General features: G+C 36.2%; 1 protein-coding gene across 11 annotated transcripts in view; it reads left to right on the forward strand.

Annotated features, from left to right (window-relative positions):
- The window catches only part of WDFY3 (WD repeat and FYVE domain containing 3), a 351,860-nt gene that overhangs the window by 99,545 nt on the left and 225,798 nt on the right, over positions 1–26,517 (forward strand). For 7 of the 11 annotated variants that reach the window (XM_064285618.1, XM_064285619.1, XM_064285627.1 and 4 more), the window contains 3 exons: positions 5,547–5,646; positions 8,805–8,871; positions 15,738–15,892. In XM_064285618.1, the coding sequence (XP_064141688.1) occupies positions 15,855–15,892 (38 nt within the window). In that variant the 5' untranslated portion in view covers positions 5,547–5,646; positions 8,805–8,871; positions 15,738–15,854. The remainder of the gene's footprint in view (positions 1–5,546; positions 5,647–8,804; positions 8,872–15,737; positions 15,893–26,517) is intronic. The other 4 variants (XM_064285625.1, XM_064285623.1, XM_064285614.1 and 1 more) reach the window with 3 other exon arrangements.

Below are 26,517 nucleotides of genomic sequence, written 5' to 3' on the forward strand. Positions count from 1 at the left end.
TCGAGTCTGCTCCTCTGACTTCTTATTGAGTTGTCTAATTCTGTAATTTTAGTGTTAATCTTTTGGATTTCTGAATGCTGTCTCTCTATGGATTCTTGCAACTTATTAATTTTTCCACTATGTTCTTGAATAATCTTTTTGAGTTCTTCAACTGCTTTGCCAGTGTGTTCCTTGGCTTTTTCTGTAGCTTGCCTTATTTCATTTCTGAGGTCATCCCTGATGTCTTGAAGCATTCTGTAGATTAGTTTTTTATATTCTGCATCTGGCAATTCCAGGATTGTATCTTCATTTGGGAAAGATTTTGATTCTTTAGTTTGGGGAGTTGTCATGGTCTGCTTCTTTATGTGGTTTGATATCGACTGCTGTCTCCAAGCCATCTCTAAGATATTGTAGTGATTTATTCTATATTTGCTCACTGAGTCTTATCTTCTTTTGTTTTCTTTCAGTATACGTAGATGGGCCACTAGATTGCGCTGTCTTGATTGTTGTAGCCCTTGAATCACTTATGTCCTATTACCAGATATATAAGCCTAAGAGTCCATTCGCTATTCTTGAGTAGAAGCTGATTTTGGGTCATCAAGTGTGTGGTGCAGACTGTCACCTATCTACCTAGAGAAGTATTGGTGATAGTTGTGTGCACCAGATTCTAGTAGCAGCAGGGTTTCACACTCCGGGGGCGGGGGGGCGGGCAGGATGCTGACATGCTTCCCCCATGTGCCAGTGAGGTAGGTGCGTCTCTATTCCAAAGCACTTTGGTGGGTGGCCTCTGCAGCTGTACCTTAGGCCCCCAATGCAAGTACCTCTATAGATTGGTAGGTGTCACCCTCCTTAGTCCCCTAAGGCAGGAGGCTAGGTGGTCTGGGGGAGCTTCAGCCCTCAGTTCCTTGTTGTGGGTCAGTGAGGGCTCTGTTGAATATGCAGAGATATCAGACCTGGGAAACTTGTCTTTCCAGTAATCCAGTAAAACAATTACAGTCAGATCCCTATCAGAATGGCCTTTGCATTATAATAGCCACCTTGTTCTTTGTAGGGATGAGAGCCCAAGAGGGTGGATCACATATGTTTGGCTGGAGCTGGTTCTGTGTTTTTTGTCCAATTAGGGAAGGATTTTTGGTCCCTGGGTTTTTTGTAGCTGCTTCTCTCAGGCCAGGAGAATGGCTTAGGAAGAGATCAAAAAAAAAAAAAAAAGAAAGAAGGAAAGAAAGAAAAACCGCAGCTCAGTTCCCTCTCTGTCTCAGGAAATTCCAATGTTAATGAAGCCGCCTGGGAAGGGGAGGAGAGGGCTCAGAGAAATAGGAGAGAGTAGCACCCTGGAATATAGACAAAGTTTTCTTTTCTTGCTTGGAATGACTGTTGTATCTGAGATTCCCGAGGGGCGTGTCGACTGTGTGTGCTGGCTGGGTAGAGATTGCCCCCGAGGGTCAGGCCCGCGTCCTGTGCTTGAGCTGTCTCAGAAGCCGTGGTTAGTTCCTCTGCTTCCAGTCCAAAGCCCCGTGCCAAGGTTCTCTGGCTGGGACACCGCAGTCCGGACTCCAAAACCAGTCGCTTCCTCCCGGTGACTTCTCCTCCTGTCAGCTGCGTTGCTGCGCTGCCTGTGTGCACTGACTGGGCTTTCCCTGAGGTCACTTCTGGGGGCTAGGGCTGTGTCCCGTGTTTGTGCCGTCTCAGGATACCGTGCTCAGCTTCCCTGCGCCCAGTCCAAAGCCCGGCGTCAAGGTTTTCTGACTGGGACACTTGCTCCAAACTCCGAAAACAGTCATTGCTTCCCTGTGGTTGCTCGTTCTCAGTCTCTGTCACTCAGGTCAACTCTTTAGATCTGCGTTTGATGGTCAGGGTTCTTAGATTGTCATGTATGTGATCGATTCACTTGTTTTTCCGAGTCTTTGTTGCAAGAGGGATCCGAGGTAGTTTCTACCTAGTCGGCCATCTTGGCCCCGCCTCTTGGATGGATTTTTACTTCCCAGAAAAAGTGTTTACCTTCCTTTCACTTGTTTTTATTTGGATTAGTTAAGTTATGGTGGGATATTTCAGAGAGGTTGCATCTTTAATGGATGAATTAACAACATAGAATCAGGCTTCTAGGTTTTTAAATCAGTTGATTTTATCCTAGAGATTGAGTGTAATTGGATAGGCAGGCATCATACCATGGCATGTGGTCTATTTAGAAACCTTTTTTTTCAGCGCCAAACCCAGGCTGTTTCTCTATGAAGGGAGCTCTTCTTTTGTCTCATGTAAGTTGCTGATGACAACTTAAATGTTAACTCTTAGGTTTATACCTTACTCTCTTGGGCGTTCTTCTAAGGAACAGCACCTACCAGATACTATTGCAAGGTTGTTGTTTTTGTTTATTTTGTCTGTGAGATGCAGAACTAGCTTTCCATAATTAGTATTTTGTTTGATTTCCATCGCAAACAAATCAGATATATCATCTTGGGTATACCAAGTTCATGAATTGGGAGATAGTGAATAAAGAAAAAAGAGTGTGTCTATTTCTGGTTAGAGTTAAAAATTCGTTTTTCTTCTCTGAAAAAATAAATAGAACAGTGACACCCTAGGACCATGACAACATCAGGGAGGTTGGAAGAACCTTTCGTACTAGTAATATTCCCACTTGTCTTTATGAGATGATTGAAAGATTTTGTCTGTGGGTGGAAAGTTCTAGTGTTGATATAGTATGCTTTTTTTTTTCTTAAGAGGTAACTATTTGGAAAATGAATTCTTTCCTAACTTCTAGAGCCTCATTGTTGTTGTTAGGTGTCGTCGAGTCAGTTCCAACTTATAGTGACCCTATGTACAAACAGAACGATACACTGCCTGGTCCTGCACCATCCTCAGAGTGGTTGCTATCCTGGAGCCCATTGTTGCAGCCACTGTGTCATTTCATTTTGTTGAGAGTCTTTATCTTTTTCACTGAGTCTCTACCAAACATAATTTCCTTTTTCTGGGGCAGATCCCTCCTGATCACATGTCTAAAGTACCATCTTTGCCTCTGAGGAGCATTCTGGCTGTACTTCTTCCAAGACAAATTTGTTCATTCTTCTTGCAGTCCATGGTATATTCAATAATCTTCACCAATACCATAATTCAAAGGCGTCAATTTTTCTTCTGTCTTTCTTATTCATTGTCCAGTTTTGCATGCATGTGAGGTGATTGAAAATACCATGGCTTGGGTCAGGCGCCTTTGTCCTCAAAGTGACATCTTTACTTTTTAACACTTTAAAGAAGTCTTTTGCAGTATATTTGCCCAATGCAATCCCTCATTTGATTTCTTGACTGCTGCTTCCATGGGCATAGATCGTGGATCTGAATAAAATGAAATTCTTGACGACATCATTATTTTCTCCATTTATTATGATATTGCTTAATGATCCAGTTGTGAGGATTTTGGTTTCTTTATGTTGAGGTGTAATCCATACTGAAGGCTGTAGTCTTTGATCTTCATCAGTAAGTGCTTCACGTCCTCTTTGCTTTCACAAAGCAAGTTTATGTTATCTGCATATTGCAGATTGTTAATGAGTCTTCCTCCAGTCATTATGCCATGTTCTTCATATAGTCCAGCTTCTCAGATTATTTATTCATCATACAGATTGAATAAGTATGGTGAAAGGGGCTTAGGCACTGGCAATTAATCATAAATAGCCTTTGAGAATGAAAAATCATTGATCATCTTCATAGAATAGTGTATGTCCAAAAGTTAGCATGCAGCTTTTAAGGATTTATTTACCCTAAGCCAGATTGCCTACCTGATGTCCTTTCTGCTATGCTAGAAATGTTCTCTGATGCTACTGTTCAATATTGTAGCCACTAAAAAAAAAAAAAAAATAGTGACTGTTAAAGGAGCCATGGTGGCTCAGTGGTTAAGTATTCAGCTGCTAACTGTAAGCTTGGCAGTTTTAACATACCAGCTCCTCTGCAGGAGAAAGAAATGGTGATCTGCTCCTGTAAAGATTACAACCTAGAAAACCTTTTCTCTGTCACATGGGATTGCTGTGAGTTGAAAATCCACTCAATGACTCTTAACAATAAAAATAGTCACTGTTAAAGGAGCCTGAGTGGTGCTAGCAGTTTTTGATTGGCTTTAACTGAGCAGTAGATGCTTCAGACTCACCCCAGCAACTCCACAGAAGAAAAGGCCTGGCGATCTACTTCTGTAAAGATTACAGCCAAGAAAATCCTGCAATTCTACTGTGTAAGGCATGAGGTCAAAGATTCAATGGCAGCTAACAAGAGACGCTTGAAATGTGGCTAAATGCAACTGAGGGACTGTATTTTTAAATTTAATTTAAATTAAACTTTAAATTAATTTGAGTTGAAGTTTAAATAGCCTCATGTAGCTAGTGGCTGCTTTCTCTGTGCACTCTAGTTTACCTACCAAAACCCAAACCCACTGGTGTCAAGTTGATTCTGACTCATAGCAACCCTTTAGGACAGAGTAGAACTGCCCCATAGGGTTTCCAAGGCTGTAAATCTTTACAGAAGCAGACTGCCACATTTTTCTTCTGCAGAACAGCTAGTGGGTTTGAACTGTCAACCTTTCAGTTAGTAGCTGAGCGCTTAACCACTGCACCACTAGGGCTCTAGTTTAGACTCCCTATAAAAGAGGTTTTGTGAATGCCACTTGTTGAGAGTTTAGCTTGTTCACTTCTGATATTTTACAGCTGAGCAATAGTCATCTGCCTCTTCAGTTGTTGATAATTAAACAGTTTGTTCATCAAAATTTGTAACTCCCTTTAATTCTGGTTGATTTAAACGCGCTTTTGACATTCGATCATGTTTCTTGCATGGTGCAGTATCCAGAGCAGGTTTGTCCTGGGCTATTAATTAGGCTTATCCAAAGAATGTGCAGTGAATGCCTGTTGATTGCTGTACTGTGGGATCTCGAGGATCAGTTTGTCCTGCATTAGGGACACTCTGGGACTGTAGAGCCACCCTTGCCCAAGAATTTTAACAGTGTATTTCCCACGCTTGAATATTATTTAGTAACAAGATAAAACAATTAAGGGCGAGAAGAAAAAAAAAGATTTTTTTTTTTTCATAAAGCCTGGTAATCGCGTTTCTATGGCAGTGATCCTCAACCCTGGATTCACCTTAAAATCAACTGGGGAACCTTTAAAAACCATGCTCAGACTTCTGCCCCAGAGACTCTGAATTGATTGGGGATTGGGAAAGTCCTAAGGAGCCCTGTTGGTGCAGTGGTTAAGCGCTTGGCTGCTAACCAAAAGGTTGGCAGTACAAATGCACCAGCCACTCAGCGGGAGAAAGATGGGGTAGTCTGCTTCCATAAACATTACAGCCTTGAAAACCCTATGGGGCAGTTCTGCTATGTCCTGTAGGGTCACTGTGAGTCAGAATCAACAGCGAGGGGCTTGGGGGAAGTCCTGGGCTTCAGCGTCTTTTTTTTTTTTAAAGCTCCTCTTTTGATTCTAATGTAGAGCCAGGATTGAAAAGGCCTATCTTATGGGACAGTTAGGGCTCCTGGGCTACCTGTATTGAGTAAAATATTCTGAATTGGAGACTAATTCATAATCTCTTTCTCCCCTTTCTAGTTGGAGCCCAGATACCAAGTCTTGTGTAAATTACCATCAGGGGAATGGGCCCTATTGTGCTCACTCACTCAGAACCTGTAATCCGAGGAATGTCCTAAAGGTCAGTGTATGGGAAGACAGAGTCTTTGGATTTTGTTTTTAATCTTTATAACCATTAAATTTATTGGTAAATTAAGAATGTAAACTACTTGTGAGTAGAAATAGCTTTTTAAATTGACTTGATTTATAGTACTACCATTATATATTTGATTACTATAATATCATTTTTAGGAAATGTAAAGTGTATCTTCACAAGAGTTATTTATCTCTACTAGGCTATTTAAAGGACTGTATATATTATATGTACACCTCTATGCTTATACATGTATAACATACTTTTGTAAAATGTTCAATAAATTAGTAACAGTGATTGACTCCAGGGACGGGAACTAGGGCCCAGTGGTGGGATATTTACTTTTACTGTGTATTCTTTTCAGTATGTTCTTTTTTAACCATACGTATATAGTAAATTAAAAAAAAAAAAAACTTTTTAAATTGCCAAAAAAAAGTTTTTGTAAATACCCTTTTTAATTTTTATTGTTGGGGAAATCTTTTCAGTCATCACAGTTGGTAAAATTGAGGCTTTCTAATTATATGGCACGCTACTTCTTGGTTTGGATAAGTTATGTAGTGTATATCTGTTTTTTCCTCCCCGAACACAAGTCCTGGGTTTTTATATTGCTTTATATCTTCTCATGGTCCTTTTATTTCACTATGGCCAAATTTATATCTTTTTATCCTTCCCACTAATTCTTATCCTTTTATTTCCTAACTTAATTAATGGCACTACCATACTTGGAGTCACCCAAGCTGGAAATCTAAGTCCTCTTCAGCTCTTCCCTTTCCTTCATCCTCAGAGATAACCAGTTTCCAGATTGTTAATCATCAGTTGGTAGCATTTCTTTTATTTTTTCATACCACTACTCCTGCCCCTGCCCTCATTGGCACTGCCTTTATCACTGAACCAAAAAAAAAAAAAAAAAAACCAAACCCGTTGCCATCAAGTTGATTCTGACTCATAGCGACCCTATAGGACAGAGTAGAATTGCCCCATAGAGGTTCCAGGGAGCACCTGGTGGGTTTGAACTGCTGACCTTTTGGTTAGCAGCCATAGCATTTTACTGCGCCACCAGGGTTTCCTTTATCACTGAAGGAGCATTAAAATACATCCTTTCTACACCTCACACTATGTTTAGAAACATTTTATCAGCACGTGCTACTCTCCTGCTTAAAAGACTTAGCATATGAGGCCTTTTATGATCTGCTTGTGTACATCTTTTCTATCCAGGCCTCATCTCCAGCTTTCCCCATGTGGACACTCTGCTCCAACCATGCTGAATTACCTGCAGTCTTGTTCAGTGACTTCCACCATGTCTTGTACTTTCTTTCTGTATACACATGCTCTGCTTGCTGGAAGTAAGGTCTTGCCCATTTTCAGCCTACTGTACCTCTATTCAGTTTCTAAGACTTAGTTTAAATGTTACCTTCTCTAAAAAACAAAAAAAAACCAAACCCGTTGTCGTCGATTTGATTACAGCTCATACTGACCCTATAGAACAGAGTAGAACTGACCCATAGGGTTTCCACAAGGTGGCTGGTATATTCAAACTGCTGACCTTTTGGTTAGCATCCACTGTGCTACCAGGGCTCCTCACTTTCTGTATTGAGAGTTAAATGCTTCGTCCTCTGTGTTCCCATAGCATCTTGTTTATTTATTATTTTTTATTATAATACTTAGCACGTTGCTTCTATTTCTTGACCATGAGCTTCTAGAAGGTAGAATGTGTTCTAGTTATCTATCACTAGTATCTAGTAGAATACCTGGATGCAGAAAATGTTACTTAATGAACAAGAAAATAAAAATGAACACAGAAGTTTTTTGTACTCTTGCTTTATAATGAATTGACCTCACCAGTTCAATGTTTTTGATAACTTAGCAAGGACTAAACTGAATTTTACATGTATAAAAGAAGTTAGTTATATAATTGAGATAGAGGAAAATGTTTACCTATTGCAAACAGCTGATGTTTTTGAAAGTACCTTTGGATGATTCAGAACTATATTTTCATGCAAATCATTTATATATATGGTAAATATAAGACTTTTTTTTTTACTATTATTTAAAGCAAAAACTATAGTAAACCTTTATCAGTATAGCCAGAGCTTATGTTTTTGAAAATAATAATGGTATATTTATTTAACATGTATTCTGTTGGTTTGATGTTTTACTTATTCTCTCATTACTATATATTCAGTTGGGTATTTGCATCTATTTGCTTTTTATCATTTCTTAACTTGAGTGTAAGGATCCTGGTAGATATTTACTGTAGTTCCCAATTTTATATTCCAATTTTTAGTATACATTTAAAGCTGATTCTCTACTGATCTTTTTAATAATAGTTATCAGCTTATAGATTTTGATAGTCTAGAATTTCTCAAATGTTAATAAATAGGAAGATCAAAGATTGAGATAGAAAATCTACAGATTAAGAAGTTTAAATCCAACCAATCTTACTTAATGGGTTTCTAAATTTATCTACAATAGATAAACGAAGATTTCATTTGAAGATGATAGAGTAAAACCATTTGTATTCTACTTTATTTCAAATGCTAACTTAAATACAACTAAAAGAATAAAGAATAGGGAAGAAATCTTTTAACTTTAGTGAAGCTAGGAGAAAACCATAATGCCAAACCTCAGACTGTAAGATCTGCCAAACATTATGAATTTTAGAACAAATCTAGGAAGCCTCTGAACATCTACAGATCTCAAAAACAGCATGAAGCTCTCCTATAGTAGGTGCAATGGCCTTGAAAACTCCAACCAATGAGTTTGTACTGAAAATGTCAGCATACACAGGCATGGGCACTGCAAGTGGCCAGCAAGATGTGGCTGAAGAAAAAGACATAGACATTCTTCTTTTGCAGAAAACAAGAAAGAAATGGCAGAGTAGAGGAGGTCTAGTGCGTAGAGCTGCCACCTTGGCATAAGTTGATACAAAGCAGCTGGAGAGAAGTAACTACTGAATCACTGAGCAGACAGTCGACAGCTCAGCACTCTCCCCTTCTCTCCCTTGCTTCAGCCATGCAGGCTTCATTACAGTTCTTCAAGCGTGCAGAGCAGTGTTCTTATTTTGGAGCCTTTGATCTTGCTTATCCCTTCGGCTGGAATTTTTTCCCCCTAGAAACTCTCATGGATTGCTTCCTCATTCATTCCAGGTTTCTGTGCTGGCATTGACTCCTTAGAGAAGTGTTCCTTGACCGTGCGGCCTAAACAGCAACACTGGTAGGATTCTGTTTTCAAAGTTTACTTAATTTTCCTTCATAGCCATCTCACCAACAAACCAAAAAGACAAAAACAAACAAACGAAAAAAAACCAGTTGCTCTCAAATTGATTCTGACTCATGGCAACCCATGTGTTTCAGAACAGAACGGTGCTCCATGGGGTTTCAATGGCTGTGACCTTTCCGAACCAGGTCGCCAGGCCTTTCTTCTGAGGCGCCTCTGGATGGGTTCAAACTGCCAGCCTTTCAGTTAGTAGTCAAGAGCTTAATTGTGCCACCCAGGGATCTTACTACCAGGCTCTATTATATGTTGATTTGTTTATTTTTCTTCTCTCCCTCACTAGAATCTGAATTCCAAAAGGACACATGTTTTGTAGGCTTCTAGTTCCCATTTGTAATCCCAGCACCTATTACACTGCCTGGCACAGAGTGATTGCTTAATAAATATTTGTTGAATAAATTATTGAAAACATGATCATACAGGTCTTCAAGGTAGGTGCTGTGGAATTCCTGTACACTGTAACAGCTGGGAGATTTGTGGTTGCTGAGAGATGTTCACTAATGCTGCCGTTATTTAATATTGGTCTAGGTAAGAACTGTTGTAGAAAAAAAATAGAGACGTACATAGTGTAAATTTTGGAAAGAAGTAAGCAAAATTATTACTTGTATATGTTATAAAATATCAGAGAAATTTCCTTTCATAATACCAAGCCAAAAAAAAAAATTATGGAATAAACTTTTGAACTATATGAAGAAATCTTCATACTCTACTAAGTTAAATAATAATAGACTTACTTTCAGTGGAAAGCAGTAGAGTTCAAAAACAGACCAAAATGTACATGAAGAATTTTTATATAATAGAGGATGCGTTTCAGTTTCATGTGCTAAAGATGGATATTCAGTCAGTGGCGGAACAGCTGGTGAATCACTCAGGGTACATGCTACAATCATGTCTGAAGATTTATACATAAAGGGAGGAAGACTTTAAAATACTAGAATAAGAATGGGTAATTTTTTGTTTGTTTGTTGTGGACAGGATCTTCCTAACAGTATACAAAGAAGCTATACAAGAGCAAATGGATACAATTGACCTACATTTACACAGTAAAGACTTTTATAGAACTGGTTGAGGAATTGAGAGGAGGAGGGAGTTAAAAATTCAAAAACAAAGAATAAGCTAAGAAAAAGTATTTGTCCTGCTTGTAACAAAGGTTTAAATTCCTTAATACATACTAAGCTCCTGCAAATCAGCTTTTTCAAATCCAGTAGAAAAAGTTATTTCATGCAAAAAATAAAATGTGAAGATAGTCAACTTTTCTTCTAATTAAAACAAAGTATTAATAAATTAAAACAGCAATATGTATTTTCCTTTTATTAGATAGAGAAAAATGAAAAACTTTTCTAGTTCCTTGTGATTTTGACAGTATAAAGAAAGAGACGCTGATAGCAGTGAAAATAAGTGCAATATCTTTGGGAGGGCAATCTGGCAATTATAAAAAATTAACAGTGCTTTTAATCTCTGACTAAGCTATACTTCTCTGGCAACTTAGACACTCATATATGCAAAAGGTGCTTGTACAGAGTTATTCTTAGTGGCATACTTTATATGAACACACAATTGAAAATAACTTAAATGTCCATAATTAAGGGACTGATTAATAAGTGTAGAACATGTATAAAATGGTATAATCTGCAGCATAGCATAGCAGTTAATAGCATGCCCTCTGAATTGAACCATCTAGATTCAAATCTCAGCTCCTTGGCTTGCTACTGTGTGTCCTAGGGCAAGTTACTTAACCTCTCAGTGTCTCATTTTCCTCATCTGCAAAAATGGGGATAATCACAGTACCTACCCCATTAAGTTGTTATGAAGAATGAATATCTGTTAAGCGGTTTGAACTGTTCTGGCACTGTTATTAGTAGTAGTCATAAAGGTGATGATAGGTGGAAGTGGTAGTGTTAGATGGAAAAAAATGAAATAGGAGAGAAAAACAGACTATACTTATACAGAGGAGAAATGACATTGTTTTGGCTTTTGTAGTGGGGTCAAAGGCTGAATACTTTAAGCATTTTATAAAGCTATGGAACTTGTCTATTTGCAGAATACTGTTCATAGATCTGTTACCCATTGTCATGGCTTAAATGTTTAAAAAATATAAACTATGTTTATAAGTACAAATGTAATTTCAGTGTATTTACCTTTGGAAAATTTGATATAAAGTGCAAAAACTTCATTAAAAATGTTCTGGAGCTACCTTTCTGTTCAGGGACAACTTTATTTGGTCATTAGGATTTTGTTTAAAAGTAGTTAAACTACAGTATAAGTTGCAAACAAAAATGCTGTAAAAATTTTTTTTCTATGTTTTGTGAGTGAATATTCTGTAACTCAAGAGGTGCCCTGGTGGTTACGAGCTTGGCTGCTAACCTAAAGGTGGGCAGTTTGAATCTGTCAGCCACTCCTTGGAAACCCTATGAAGCAGTTCTTCTCTGTCGTATAGGGTTGCTATGAGTGGGAGTCAACTTGATGGCAACAGATTTTAATCTATAACTCTTATATGCCTATAGCTAGTTTCCAGTGAATGTTTTTCTTATCTTTTTGTTTAAATGCAAATTAAGTTGCAAGCCTTTTTTTTGTTTCCTTTTCTTTTCTTTCCAGGGGTTGCAAGGAATTCTGTAAGGTTTATTAACATTCTGAGTTCTTATCTATGCTGCTGGGAACTTGGAGTAAATGTTTTTATGCTAGTATGTACTAATGCCCTGTTGAAATACTGAGACGTACCCTAAATTTTTAGACAGTCCTTCAGTAGTGGATTTTTAACTGAAGAGTGCGTATCTTTTGGCGTACACAAAGGGTTTCCATGGGTTTACTTGTGTGTAAATCATCTTAATGTATTATAACAATTTATAGGATTTACAAAAAGTACACTAAAATAGGATTTACAAAAATAGGATTTACGAAAAGTACACTAAAATGATCACTGGCTCAATAACTTCTTTCTGTTGTTGATTTCTACAAAGTAGATTTAACTGCTGTCTTAAGAACAGGGATACATATTTTGTAAGGATGAAAGGTAAAATGATCCCAAAAATACAACCTGGGATGTAATGCACTGAACTTTGGAAAACCAGCCTGCAGATCCTTTCAGAAAAATTCATGCAGGTGGATACTACAGGACTAACAATTCAGTTTCTTCAACAAGTAAATTTATGAGGATAATACATAAGGAAGGAAGATAAAATTAAGAGGTGTTAAGAGGCAAAAAAAAAAAAAAAAAAAGAGAGACATCAGCCAGTGAACCTCATTTTGATCCTGATTTATATAAATAGCCATAAAACATAATAACGTTCATGAAACATTTGAACAAGATATTTAATATTAAAGAACATGGTTACTATTCTTAGTATGATAATGATATTGTATTTTTTTTTTTCAAAAGAGACCTTTTGGAGAGTGTAAAACACCTGTGATTGATTCAAAATAAAACTGAGACTATACATGAAATAAAATTGACCATGAGGCTTAGAGATGAACAAATACATGGAGGTTTAAATATACTTTAAAAAAAGTTTGACATTTTCCGTAATAAAAAAGTTAATTTCAAAAAAAAATCTGTCTTTTAGTTAGGATTATTTCTTATTAGATGTTAATATACTGTTTATTTTCTGTTGAATATGTAAAACCGACAACAATAACAAAAAAAATAAAACCAAAACTCATTGCTGTCAAGTCGATTCCAACTCATAGTGACAGAGTAGAACAGTGCTCCATAGGGTTTGCGAGGCTGTAATTTTTATGGAAATAGACTGCCATGTCTTTTTCCGCAGAACGGCTGGTGGGTTCAACTTAATTATTTTTAACTATAAAATGAAATTGCTAATCAATCCAAATATATCTTTCAAGTGTTTCTCTGTGCTCTGTCTTTCCTGTTAAATGTACTGGAAACTAGATTTGGTCATGAATATGTCAATCTGATGAGAAAATATAAAAATGGCCAATTTCTAATTTTATAGAGTAGTTTTTAATCTCAGGTTCAATTAATTTTAGCTCTATAAGCAAAGTGCCTCTAAGTTAAAGACTGAAAAATATGGTTTATAGCCAGTTACAAGCTTTGGTAAAGCCTTTTTGTAATATTTTCCAGAAAATGTGAAAGTGAATTACTCTATGACTAGTATTTTGTCCTGTTTTGTCATATGGTTTTCAACAAAATTAAAGAAAGACCTAATCAAATTGTTTATAGATCACTAAAATTAATGTATGGTGATAAATCACCATGTGAACTTTCACATGTATTTCTGAAGAACTTCAGAGAATTGAGGCACAGGAACCCTGGTGGTGCAACAGTTAAGTAGTCAGCTGCTAACCAAATAGTTGGCGGTTCTAACCCGCCCACCAGCTTCTAGGGAAAAAGACCTGGCCATCTATCTGCTTTTTACAAGATTACAGCCTAGAAAATTCTGTGGGGCAGTTCTCCTCTGTCACATGGGGTTGCTGTGAGTCAGAATTGACCTGATGGCACCTAGCAACAACGTTATAGCAATAATCTTTCCATTCTCATCCACTTTATTTATGTCAACAAGGTGTTTTGTTTTGTTTTTTATACATGTATCTTGAAAGAAGGAAGGAAGGAAAGAAAGTCAATGCTGAACCTTGTCTTAATTTGGCAATAATAATATTCATCCATCAATAAATGGCCTAATTGATTGATAAAAAAAATCACCTCATAAAGAGATTCATCTCCAGTAATTTTTGTTTAATACTTCTTTATGAAAATTTGTACTGTACTTCTATTTTTTGATCTCCAATAGACCAGTAATAGTTGTTACCTCTATCCAGAAGATTTTCTTTTTTTACAGTTAAAACCTCATATTGGCTTACATAGACTTTTAAATTTCCCAATATTGGAAATTAAAAGAAAATATCAACTTACGTACATATGTTATAACGGAAGTATGATAGGACAGTCAGTAAGATGTTCAAACTTAAAAGTAAATTAGGAAATTTCTGTAGGGGAAGTAGAATAGAAATTACAGTTCAAGGAGAAAATGAAACAAGTTAAAAATGACTGTTAAAGAACTTAAAAAATTTTTTTCAAGTATATAATGGAGTATGGTGATTATGATAGTGCAGTTTAGATTCCATAGATACATTAAAAAATATGATGAAACATTTTATATAAAACTGTCAATACTTATGATATCCTTTGCAACTCTTTAAACTCAGCCTGAAAAATGTGTGATACCAACATAGAAATATTCAAGGTACGTAGTTATTCTGATTTCTTTTAGGGGGCAGGGAACAAAATAAAAACTTAAACACCATTTCCCAAACGACTTTTCCAGGGTTACTCTGTACTGTGCTTCGAATTCACCAGCTGCTCCGTGGAAACCCTATGGGGCAGTTCTTTTCTGTCCTGTAAGGTTGCTATGAGTTGGAATCGACTCACTCACAATGGGTTTGGTTTTTTTAGGTTATGATTATGTAGTTGATACTTTTTGAAATACCCTGGAACCATCAGACTTCAGACATGTAGTTGTTGTTAGCTGCCTTGGAGTCAAATCTGACTCATGGTGTGACCCCAGGTACAACAGAACAAAATGTTTCACTATCTTCACTATCTTTGGTATGTTCGAGTCTGTTGTTGTGGCTTTCCAACCTCGGGGGCTCATCCTCTACCACTATACCAGACAGAATTCCATTGTGATCACAGGATTTTCACTGGCTGATTTTTTAAGTAAATCACTAGGCCTTTCTGTCAGTTTGTCAGGCTGTGGTGGCACGCGTGTTGCCGTTATGCTGGAAGCTGTGCCAGTGGTACTTCAAATACCAGAAGGGGCCCTGATGGTGGACAGGTTTCAGCAGAGCTTCCAGACTAACACAGACATGTTGTTATGTTCTCCTAAAAACAAAGCAAAGTAGAACTTCCATTTGCAAAATGCCTGTTCAGTGATACGAATCTTCGTATTTTCTGTTCTCACATTCTGTAATCTAATGCAAGTTTCCTGTTCTCTAAAAGAAGGATGGATTTTTTTTTTTACCATTGTATAATTTTAGATTTGTGTTATCCATAAGTAATAAAACTTTTAAATTATTATTTAGGGGTTTTCTTATTTTTATCATGGCTTTTTGTTTTGAAGAGTCTTGTGGGTCAGATGGCTTAAGTGACTGAAGTAAAATTCAATTAACTAAACAGTCTATTCTCAAACTATTATGTTTAAATGCTCAGTTTTTAAGTCATGTTTTTAAAAGCGTTTAAAGTTAATTTATAAATGAATATTTTACTGTGTATCCATGAAAGATAGTTGCTAAAACGAGAAACTTTTTTGTTGGAAACCAGTAGTTTATATATGTGCAGCACTATGAATCTGTCAGGATTTAGTTGCAGAGAACAGAATCTATTGTAGATGGTTGAAGCAGGAAGAGACCTTTTACAGGGCATTAAGGGCTTATAGAATTGGAGGTAAGTAGAGGACTGAAAAAACAGACTTTGGACTCATGGTTGAACTTCTAAAAGCATCTCCCAATGTTACATCACAGAGCTGGATCATCAAGAGAGCTTTTGGCTTCTCTATAGATCAGGAGACTGTTGCAGGGTTCAGCAAACCACGGCCTGCAGCCAAGTCTGACCCACTATCTGTTTATGTGTGGCCTGTGAATTAAAATGGTTTTTGCATTTTTAAATAGTTTAAAAAAAAACCAAAGAGAGAATAATGTTTTGTGACACTTAAATTATCTGAAATTTAAATTTTGGTGTTTATGCATGTTGGAACACAACCATGCTTATTCATGTACCTTTTCAGGCTGCAATGACAGAGTTGAGTAGTTGTAACAGGAATCACATGACAAAATATTTACTTTCTGGCCCTTAGCAGAAAAGACCTGCCAACCTCTGCTCTAGAACACACATTCTCTATGCCAGTTCAAGAAGCAGCCTGTACTACTGCTTACTGTGCAACCATGCTGCAAGTATTAGGCCAGCCAGCCAAATGGATGTATCGTGCTCCACCTCCCAGCCACTTCAAGGGTAATTACTGGGCGCTGGGATCCCTGCTAACACTGGGGCTTAAAAACTTAAATGTCAGCAAAAGTGTGGTCTGTTTCACTTCTGCCTTCCAAAATTTGGACAAGTGCATTCCATTGACTGAACCTAAATTACAGTAGGAACCCACCTGCACAGGAGTTTGTGGAAGCCCTGGCTTTAGCTACAGCCTCTGTAGCTAATGAAGTCACATTACAGAAGCAAGTAGACTGGTGGCCAAGTTCCAATTCCTACCATACTTATCATACATTGGATATAAGAATTTGAAACATGTAACTTTGTCCGTTAAAATACTATTATTATTTTTTAATTCTAAATAAGACTCAGGAAAAAAAACAAAAACAACAGTCATGATCACTGGTTATTTTACCTGTTGCCATGGAGTCGATTCCAACTCATAGAGACCCTATAGGACAGAGTAGAAGTGCCCCATAGAGTTTCCAAGGAGCGCCTGGTAGACTCAAACTGCCGACCCTTTGGTTAGCAGCTGTAGCATTTACCCACTATGCCACCAGGGTTTCCACTGATTGGTTTAGTGATAAGTAATTCTAATCATGCAATAACTAGATACTGATTGCCTACTGTGTAACAGCCACATTGCACCTGTTTTGACTTTTACTTTGTATAACAGTCTGTAAAGCCAGTACTGTATCTCCATTTTATAGTTAAGGATAATGTGGCTTGGAGTTACCAGGTTGACTTCACTGAGGTCACACAGATAGTGAGTGGAGGAACAAAGTGTAAATAAAACCTTTGTCTTCCTGACTCCAGAACCTGACCCTTTCACTACCACCCTGTACTCTTGCTAGTCTACTGCTTGTTTCTGTAATGCAGCGTTTTCATGAGTCCAGCCAAAAATTTCATGCCACATATTTAGAACATTGAAATATTCTGTCTTAGTTCTCCATTTCCTTTTCAAAAATTATAACCACTTGTCTGTTTCATCTTTAAGAAAAGGTGACTAAAAAATTTTGTTCTGTATTTTTTGCATACTAGCCATTCTCAGTTAAATGCAAAACTTCTCGATGACTTTACAACATTGTGTACAATTTATTACTTTCTTGGACAAAAGATTGTAGAAATTTTAGTACTGATGTTATACACATTTATATTTTATGAGGAACAAATTTGTATTCTTCAGGTAAAACATTTATCGAAGGGAATGAAAATTCACACTTAGAAACTCCATAAGAGATACAGAGACCTCGCCTTTAAAGTAGCAGAATATAAATCAGGCCAATCAGCTAAGGATTCAGAGAAACATTTCCTGTGAGAATATTTTGGTGAAAGAAATTTTACTTTAGGTTCTAAGTCAGACTATCATAACCCTTTGAAGTTAAGCCTAAGTATTTTCAAAGCCAAACCTTTGGACATAAGTAAAACGGGAGAAAGAGAAATAATGAAGTATTATAATTAAAAAGTAAGTTTTTAAAGTACAGCTGTGCCCTAATCACAGTAAAAGCTATCTGGGGTGGGTGTGGAGTCTTCATTTTTAGTGTTTGCTGATTTCTAAGGTGTAAATACTCCTATTGTGGCTTGTTTTAAGCTATTAATGGCTGAAAAACTGGCCCTCCGAAATTCCTGAAAATTTAGCCATCAACTCTTCTGAGCCTGTTGGAGCTGGAAAATCAGATCATTTAGCAACTCCCTTTTTTTTTATGGGGGCAGTCCTACTCTGTCCTATAGGGTCACTATGAGTGGGTTTTTGGGTTTAAGCATAAGTTTAACAGTGCTAGATGAGGTAGAAATATTTCACATTTACATTCATAGTAAATATGTGGGGAAATACTTTATGAAACATGAGTTTCTTTTTTAATGCAAAGATGTATCGTTTTACTAAATAATTATAAAAATATTTTATTCACAGAAGAGAGATAAATAGAAATGATTTTTTTGGAGAAAATTTTTTTCAAAAAAAGTTATTTTGTCATTAAAGAAAAAAAATTGTTCAGAGCGTGTTAGATTATGTAATACATTGGTTGTGTTTACTAGTAATAGCCATTCATTTATGTTCTCCTTTGAAGAATTCTGTGATGAAATTATTTCCTTAATATTTTGAATATAATTCCATATTTGGGGTTCTGTGTTTGAGGGCATGATGTTAGGATTAGGGAAGACTTGAGCTAAAGAGAACAGGGAGCTCTCAAAGGAAAAGAAAATGTAGTTAGGTGTATGTAACATTTCCCTTATGTGTCAGTTGTATCTAGAGATACCAAGAATTTTCTGCCAAGATACTAGTCATGAATCATATTTCTTGTTACCAGTCTGGTTACACCCTTGATGGAAGATACACAAAGTAAACATGTTTTTTTTTTTTTTAACTTGTTGGGGACAAAAATACTTGGGAAAATTTTTTCCAAATGTTTTAAGGAAGAAAAAATAGTACCATACTTGCTAGCTAGAATATTTAGTATAGTCTAAGTTATAGAAAATTCTGGTAGCTAAAAAATGAAAAAAAAAAAAAAAAAAGCCATTACTTTCTTAAATTTTTTCATAAAGACAAGGAGGCAGCTTCCATTTAATAGGAAGAGGACTTGGGGTTAGAAGTCTTGAATTCAAATTTCAGCTATTGCTAGTTATTGGACCTTTTTTGGCAAGATTTAACCTCTCTGAGCTTCAGTTTCTTGCTCTTTATGTGGGCATTATACTGTTTTGTGGAAGGAAATACATGAATAAACATCTGTGAAAATACCTAGCATTGTACTTGGCTGTGGATATTGTCTGTATTTCCTAGACAAAAACTGACGCAGAGGCAGGAAACGAGTTTCTCAGGGATTAACTCCAGCCCTGGCTGCTAATTGCTGATGCTGTCCCTTTAGACTCTTAAAATGATTCAAGGGCAGAATGGCTGGTGTTTTCTACTTGGAAAAACTGATTACAAACCAATGAGTAGAAAAGGTTGCTTGTGAATAATTAACACATACAAAGAAAAAGACTGCAAAAACCTTATTGGCTTGAATGGCCAGAGGTTAGATAGGCCAGTAGAGTCCATTTGCTTTCATCTCTTGTTGAAAATCTTTTAAAAATGTACTTATCTTCCCTGACACATTCTTTTTCCCTACATCCCTGCCACCCTGTGGCTAGATTAGGTTTCCCTGCTGTACTTTTCCCTGTGTCTTGTGCTTCCCTGGTATAACGTACGTCGCGTGTGTCATTGCCCATTATCTTTGCCACCATACATTCTCAGTTCCATGAGGACAGATACCGTGTCTATCTTAAATAAATTGTCGTATATAAAATGCTTAGAATATTTCCTGGCAAGTGGTAAATGCTACATGTGCTAGTTGTTGATATTATTCACTGTAACCTAAGGGTGTCACTAGCACAATGGCTGACATTTTATAAGTTATTCTTGATTCAGAATATTATAGTGCATGAATGAGTATTCTGAACCATTTTTTAAAAATAGACCAATTTTTATTATATAGCCATAGAAAGAATGGGCGATTATGCCAAATTTGTAATGACTCAAGAAGTTGCTCTGTTAAGACCAAATCAAGGATATCGAACACTACAGAACCATCCTCAGTATTCCCAATGTGATTTTTTTATTGGAGTCCATGGACAGGTTTGTTTGCAGATCAGAAGAAGCTTAGTTTTATTTTCCCAATGTGATTTTTTTATTGGAGTCCATGGACAGGTTTGTTTGCAGATCAGAAGAAGCTTAGTTTTATTTTGACATTAGAAGCTACATAATTTTTTATGTTAATCAAAAACCCAGTATTATTCCCCCCCTTTCTCTTTGATGCCAGAACTCTTTCTGAATTTGAGGGAAGGTGCCTGGTCTGTCTCTTTCCTCTCTGGGCCAGGTCCTATCTCTCTCAAGGTTTATTATATATGCCGAGTTACCATCACTTACTGAGAGAGTTATTCCCTCCTCCCTAAGGGGATGGAGAAGTCTATCCGGACTTCATTTTGTTTGTACTGTTCTAACAGTCACAAACATTTTTTAAAAGCGTTCAGCTAAATATTCTTGATATTTTTTTTTCTTGTTACTTCTTAAGCAAATAAAATGTCCTTTAAGAGAAGATTTCAGAGGATTAAAAGGAATAAAAAGGTTAAGTTGAGGACTAGCTAAGAATTACTTCAGGGAAAAAGTACCTACATGTATCTGGTTCAACTGAGATCAATTTAAGAATTGAAATGATTGATACATAAATATTTAATTTTAGTTGTCTAATGTAAGTATGTAATCTTACTCCTATCAAACATTGATTTGTTGAAGTTAGCTCAACTAAATCCAGGAAAATATTGCAAGATAATTGTTTCCTTTAAAGAGCTATAAATTTAGTGAAGGATAGGCTCAACCGTTTTTTTAGTGTTTCTGTTTAGTATGTGTACTTGCAAAATGTTTTGTGAGTGTGAATTTTTAATTTCCAAAAATAGTATTGCAATATATATTTCATTCTAGTTCTTTTCACTCATCACTAAGTTTTTAAGATACAGTTTTGTGAAATATATACTTTTAAATGATTATATGTGAGATTGTGCATTCAGCTCTGTTTTACGTACTCATTTTCTGAGTGATCGAAACGTAAATAGCTTTTAAGTCCCTATCACCGTAAGTAACGATACAGCAAACGTCCACGTACAAGTCCCCTTATGGATCCATGAGAGAATTTCTTTGGGATGTGTACTGAGAAGCAGAATACAAGATTCTGGGTACTTCAAGGTTGCTGTTTAGATCCTCTACCATTCTCTTCTCCCAGTAGACATGTATGAGGTCCCTATTCACGTGATCAACACCAGGTCGCATTGTCCATCTTATTTTTTTTCCATGATTGTGGCTAATCTAATGGGTATAAAATGGTATTTTCTTGTTTTAATTTGCATTTCTCTGATTACTAGTTAAATTTAAACATTTCTTGATATGTTCGATGGCCTGTTTAGATCTTTTTCCTGTTGTTTTCATTGCTGTCTTTCTTCCTGATTTGGGAATTCCTTGTAAGTGGGAGATATTAATTTCTTGTCAGTTTTTGACATTTCAAATATCTTCTCCCATTGTATCATCACACTGTTTAAAATTTTTTTCACAATGTCCTTTGCTGATTAGAAATAATTTAATTCTGAACGTAATCACATTCATCATTTTATTTAATTTTGCCATATAGTACGTGATTTTGAATCTGTGTTTTAAAAAGTTCTTATCTGATTCATAATAAAAGTAATCCTTATGTATCTTTAATCCATCTTGAGCTCACCTTTGTATGTGGTTTTAGGTAGAAGTTCAATTTTATTTTCTACTAAAGAGTGAGTCAGTTTTCCCACTACCAACTATGAAACAGTCATCCCCTTTACTGTGATTTTATCATACTTTATTTAGGCTTCCCATGTATATGTGGATGGACCTCTTTCATCAGTACCTTGGTCTGTTTGTTCTTTTCAGCCTCCTACTTGTTTTATTACCATGTTTGGTGAAGGATTATTTTCAAAATCTAAAATTTATAAAAATTTATATTACATACTATAATTTAACTTCCAAATTTCATGATCATTGTTAACCTCTTTAAGGGCGTTCGTGTTATGTTTAACACTTAAGCTGGTTACCATTATGATCCTTCAAACATACGTGTTAGAAGTTGACCAGTTTCTTTAAATATAATTGTATATGTCCTTAAATTATATTGGAATTCTAAATCAGTTTCCTTGAATATTATTAAATATAATTGCTTTATTTTTTTTTCCATTTTGTCTAAATGTTAAATTTTGCTTTTTGGGAGAAATACAGATTTGAAATTAAGTGAGTTATTGTTATGTTATTTGAAGAGCCTAAAAAGTATATTACATCATGAAATTTTATAAATCATTCAAAAGTTAAAGACAAGTGAATTTTTTTTAACCTGGATAAATAATAACAAATTTCATTTAGGAATATGTTGCTTTCACACCCAAACAAACCAGTCCAAATATCAAATAATAAAAGCCAGTAGTATCTCTCACTGTTTTTGAGTGAATTAATACGTGCTCTGAAGAACGTAAATGTATATATGCATAAACCAAAATCAATTAAAATGTCTTCGAATGACACAGTTTTGACCACAGTAAAACACTAAAAGAAATCTACAGTTTCTTGAATCCCAAGTCTTTGCATGCTTTTGTTCACTACCTAGAAAATTTTGATCAATCAAAATAGTAATTTCAGAGTGTAATCTGCAGGCACCATGATCACACATGTATATTTTCGTCATTAAATAGAATGTGTATGTACTTTTTAGAGGAAAGGTAGGTAAAAAAATGAAACTTAACTGTATAACATTCATTTATGGAAATTTATTTTTTATTGCTTATATTTTTTGTTTAAGCTGTTGGGTTAAAAAACCTAAAAATTTGTAATACAGTAAATGGATTAGGTATATAATTTTAACCTCCAAATGCTGAACCAACTAGCATTTATTTGAACTTGGAGATTTTAGTTGTATAGCCTTTGCCCTTCTGTTTCCCACCACTCGTTAAGGTTTTAATTGATTATAAAGGAGTTACTGGCAAGGAGACAAGCAGAATGAGGCTAACAGATATGCTTGATTTTTGGTTTCTGAAATAAATGGGAAGCTTTTGGCAAAGGCAGTGCTTTTTTAGGTTGCTCTCCAAAACAATGAGAATTTAAAAAAAAAAACAACACCAAACCCATTGCCATCCAGTTGATTCCGACTCATAGTGACCGTACTGAACTGCCCTACAGGGTTTCCAAGGCTGTCATCTTTATGGAAACAGGCTGCCACATCTTTGTCCCGAGTGGCAGGTGGGTTCCACCAACCTTTTGGTTAGCAGCCAGGTACTTAACCACTGCGCCATCAGGGCTCTTCAGGCATTATTATTTGAAGTTAGAAAAAAAAAGTCATTTCTCCACTGCCAGGAGGTCTATACCAGTTCATTCAAGGTTGTCTTTTATATATTTATTACATGGCATTCCTTCTAAGAGGGGGTTGAGATTATTATAAGAAAACTATGGTAAATTTACATGTGTTTGGTGAAATTATTCACTTTGGCAACATTTCTCCAGAAATTAAAAAGGGAATATTTAGAAAATATTTTTGTCAATATTCAGATGAATTTATAAACTGTTCAAATAGCTAAAGATAAGAATAGCATTTCCCCTCTTACTCTTTCCCAAAGGCATTTTTTAAAATAGGCTACATGTGATCAACTGTGAAATGATGTAATTAGGACATGGCTATTTGTGGTAATCATTCTTATGTTTTGGTATGGTGAAGGCTTAGAGTTTCATATTCTTTTCTCTTCCCCTTCCATCCCTCCACTCTTCAACCCCTATCCCTCAACTTCTCTAGTGAGAATGTAAACCCCTACCAGGAAAATGTAAATATATACTTACATTTCACTTGTAGGATACCTAATGTAAAAATTATAACAGAAACAATACTCTGATTAGCACAAGGTATGAAACTAGTAAAAAGTAACTATTGTATCCTCAAGATTCATAACAATACTACCTTTTATATTTTAAAGTATATTCCCATAAGGATTTCATAAATGTCTTAATTTTTTTCATTTGCATTCTCCTATCAAGTGAATAATAATATAATACATGTTTAAAATGATACAGATAGAGAAATTTATGAGAAAGATAATAAATAAGTTAGGTGTCAGCAGGTAGATTTTCTGCCCTACTCTGTTATTCCTTCCATACTCCCATCAATTATACATTTAGTGTGAAACCTGTGAGAGCCAGAACTCAATGGAGCGGCCTTGTTTTTCCAGGTCTCCCAAGTTTTCTGCCTTTGACACTTTTCTGTCACTCTCTGTTAGTGGGAAATATTTGAGTTTTCCTTCCCTGACAAGTTTTGGCCTTACACAGGCTCCAGGCTTTTCGCAGGTTTTACTTCATTAAACATTATGTATTAATCTCAGTAAAGTAGAGGGTCAGCGAAAAAGAAGACCCTCAATGACACGGATCGACATAGCGGGCTGCAGCAGTGGGCTTAAACATAACGATCATGGGGATGGTGCAGAACTGGGCAATGTTTCGTTCTTTTGTACATAGGGTCACTATGAGTTGCAATGGACTTAACAGCACCTAATAACAGCATGTATCATATTCTGGGCTAAACACTAAAAAACACAGGTCGTTGACCTCAAGCACGAGGTTCATTTTCTAGGAATGTTGGAGTGGCCTGTTTACTGGAGATACCTTCCATAAATCCTAAGACAATTTTATCTAACCTCTAGTAGGTTTAGAAATAGCCTTGGATGGGATCAGACTAGGTTACTGGCTGTTGACTGTTAGTGCAACGCTGGTATCAAGGCTTGGAAAACCCAGTGCTTGTTTTTCTAGGCGATACGAATGAATATATGTGGATTTGGGGTACATGGTGCGAGGCAATGGCATAGACCTACACACAGGATAGATGAACAAATGTATATACAGAGAGGAAAGAGCAGTCAAAAGGTACAAATTCAAGTCCCATGTATAGTATTTATTAACAGTTTGGGCAAGTCACCTCCTATTTCTGAATCGCCTTTTAAGTGGAAATGTTTCTGGAGGGTTACATGAGATGTTTTTTTCATGTGCTTTATGAATTACAGAATATTATATGTATATATTGAAAACAGAAACAGGTGATCAAGTATTAATGATCATTTTTATAATCTTAAAGATGATATTTTAGTTAGAGATCAATTAGATGGTCTCCTGGAAAAAGGTGGCACTTGAATTCAGTCCTCAAAATGGAGGGCTGAGAAAGAGGCTTGTTGAATGGAAGACTATTTGCATAGATATGACCTTTTTATTTACAAAGTATTTTCAGAAATAAGTGTACTGTTTCATTTTTCTATCTTTATAGTGTGTTAGAGATGAAACAAGGACAGCTGTTTTTCTTCTTTAGAGAAAACAGTTCTCAAAGGGATGATATGTTATTTGCCATACAAACACAAATAATTGTCACTACCTCATGTGGTCTAATTGAAGAAAATATTACACAAACTGAAGTAAAAAGATGGATTAAAGTAAACGTGCAGTATAATATTTAGCAGTTGGTGCATATGCATGGTTAAAAATAGTAAGGGTTGTAAAGACTAAAATCTGATTTCTTAGTTATATAAAAAGATGGACTTGAACAAGTCTAAATTTTAAAAGAATTGTGTGTGCATGTATATATACAAAGCAAGTAATGAAGCATAAGATCTACTACTGAAGTTAAGAACTAAAACATCAATATCATAAAATCTCGTCATGTGCACTTGCCCCATTTTGTCCCTCACTTCCTCCCAGAAATGATATCCAGAATCTTCTGTTTCTTGGTCCCAAGCTTTACACTGTGAGTGTGTGTATATAGGCAAAATGAAAAAAAAAAAAAAAAAAAATTATGTATATACATACACAAGCAAAACAAAACAAATTAATAGATGTATGTGCAACTATGGGAGATTTATTTTTAAAAATGGTTATCATACAGTATGTTGTCTTTTGCAACTTGCTGGTTTTACTCAGCATTGTGTTTCTAAGGTCCATCCATTTTGCTTCATGTAGCTGGTTTGTTCATTTGTAAGTCTGTAATATTCAGTTACATAAATGTAAACTGGGTTTTTTTTAATATTCAGTTACATAAATATATCAGAAATAATCTGTTCCCCTATTGATAGACGCTTTTATTATTTTCAGATTTTTGGAATTCAAACAATGCTGGTTATGAACAGTGTCATGGGTTGAATTATGTCTCCCCAAAAATGCTTTTATCAGTTTGGCTGGGCAGTGATTCCCAGTATTGTGTGATTTTCCTGTATGTTGTAAACCCGGCCTCTATGATGTTAGTGAGGGAGGATGGGCGGCAGTTGTGTTAGTGAGGCAGATCTCAGTCTGTAAGATTGGATTCTGTCTTGAGGCAATCTCTTGAGATATAAAAGAGAGAAGCGAACAGGGAGACTGGGGACCTCATACCACCAAGAAAGGAGTACCCGGAGCAGAATGTGTCCTTTGGACTTGGGGTCCCTGTGCAGAGAAGCCTCTCGTCTGGAGGAAGGTTGATGAGAAGGTCAACAGACAGAGAAAGCCTCCCCTGGAGCTGACACCCTGAATTTGGACTCTTAGCCTACTTTACTAGTGAGAAAATAAACTTCTCTTTGTTAAAGCCTTCTACTTGTGGTAGTTCTGTTACAGCAGGAGTAGATGACTAAGACAAACAGAGATGTGCTTTTGCATATTTCCTTGTGCATATGTGTGAAAGTTTCTCTAGGGCGTAATCCTTGAAGTGGAGTTGTTGGGTCATATGGTGTACACATGTTCAACTTTACTAGATAATGCCAACTAGTTAATATCAGTCAATAATCTTTTCAATATATATAACTGGTTTCTCCGCACCTTCACCAATTTGTTGTTGTCATACTTAATTTTTAGTATAGAATGGTTTATTTGTTTATTGCTGCTGTAACAAATTGCCACAAATTTAGTGACTTAAAACTACACAGATTTATTGCTGTACAGTTGTGGAGGTCAGAAGTCAAAAACGTGCCTTATGGGGCAAAATTCAAGGTATTCACAGAGCTGCATTGCTCCCAGAGGCTCTAGGGAAGAATCTGTTTTCTTGCCTGTTCCAGCCTCTAGGGACTGCCAGCATTCCTTGACTCATGCTAACATTACTCCAGCCTTTGCTTCAGTT

The sequence above is a fragment of the Loxodonta africana genome, chromosome 5 (genome assembly GCF_030014295.1).
Source record: "Loxodonta africana isolate mLoxAfr1 chromosome 5, mLoxAfr1.hap2, whole genome shotgun sequence".
NCBI lineage: Eukaryota > Metazoa > Chordata > Mammalia > Proboscidea > Elephantidae > Loxodonta > Loxodonta africana.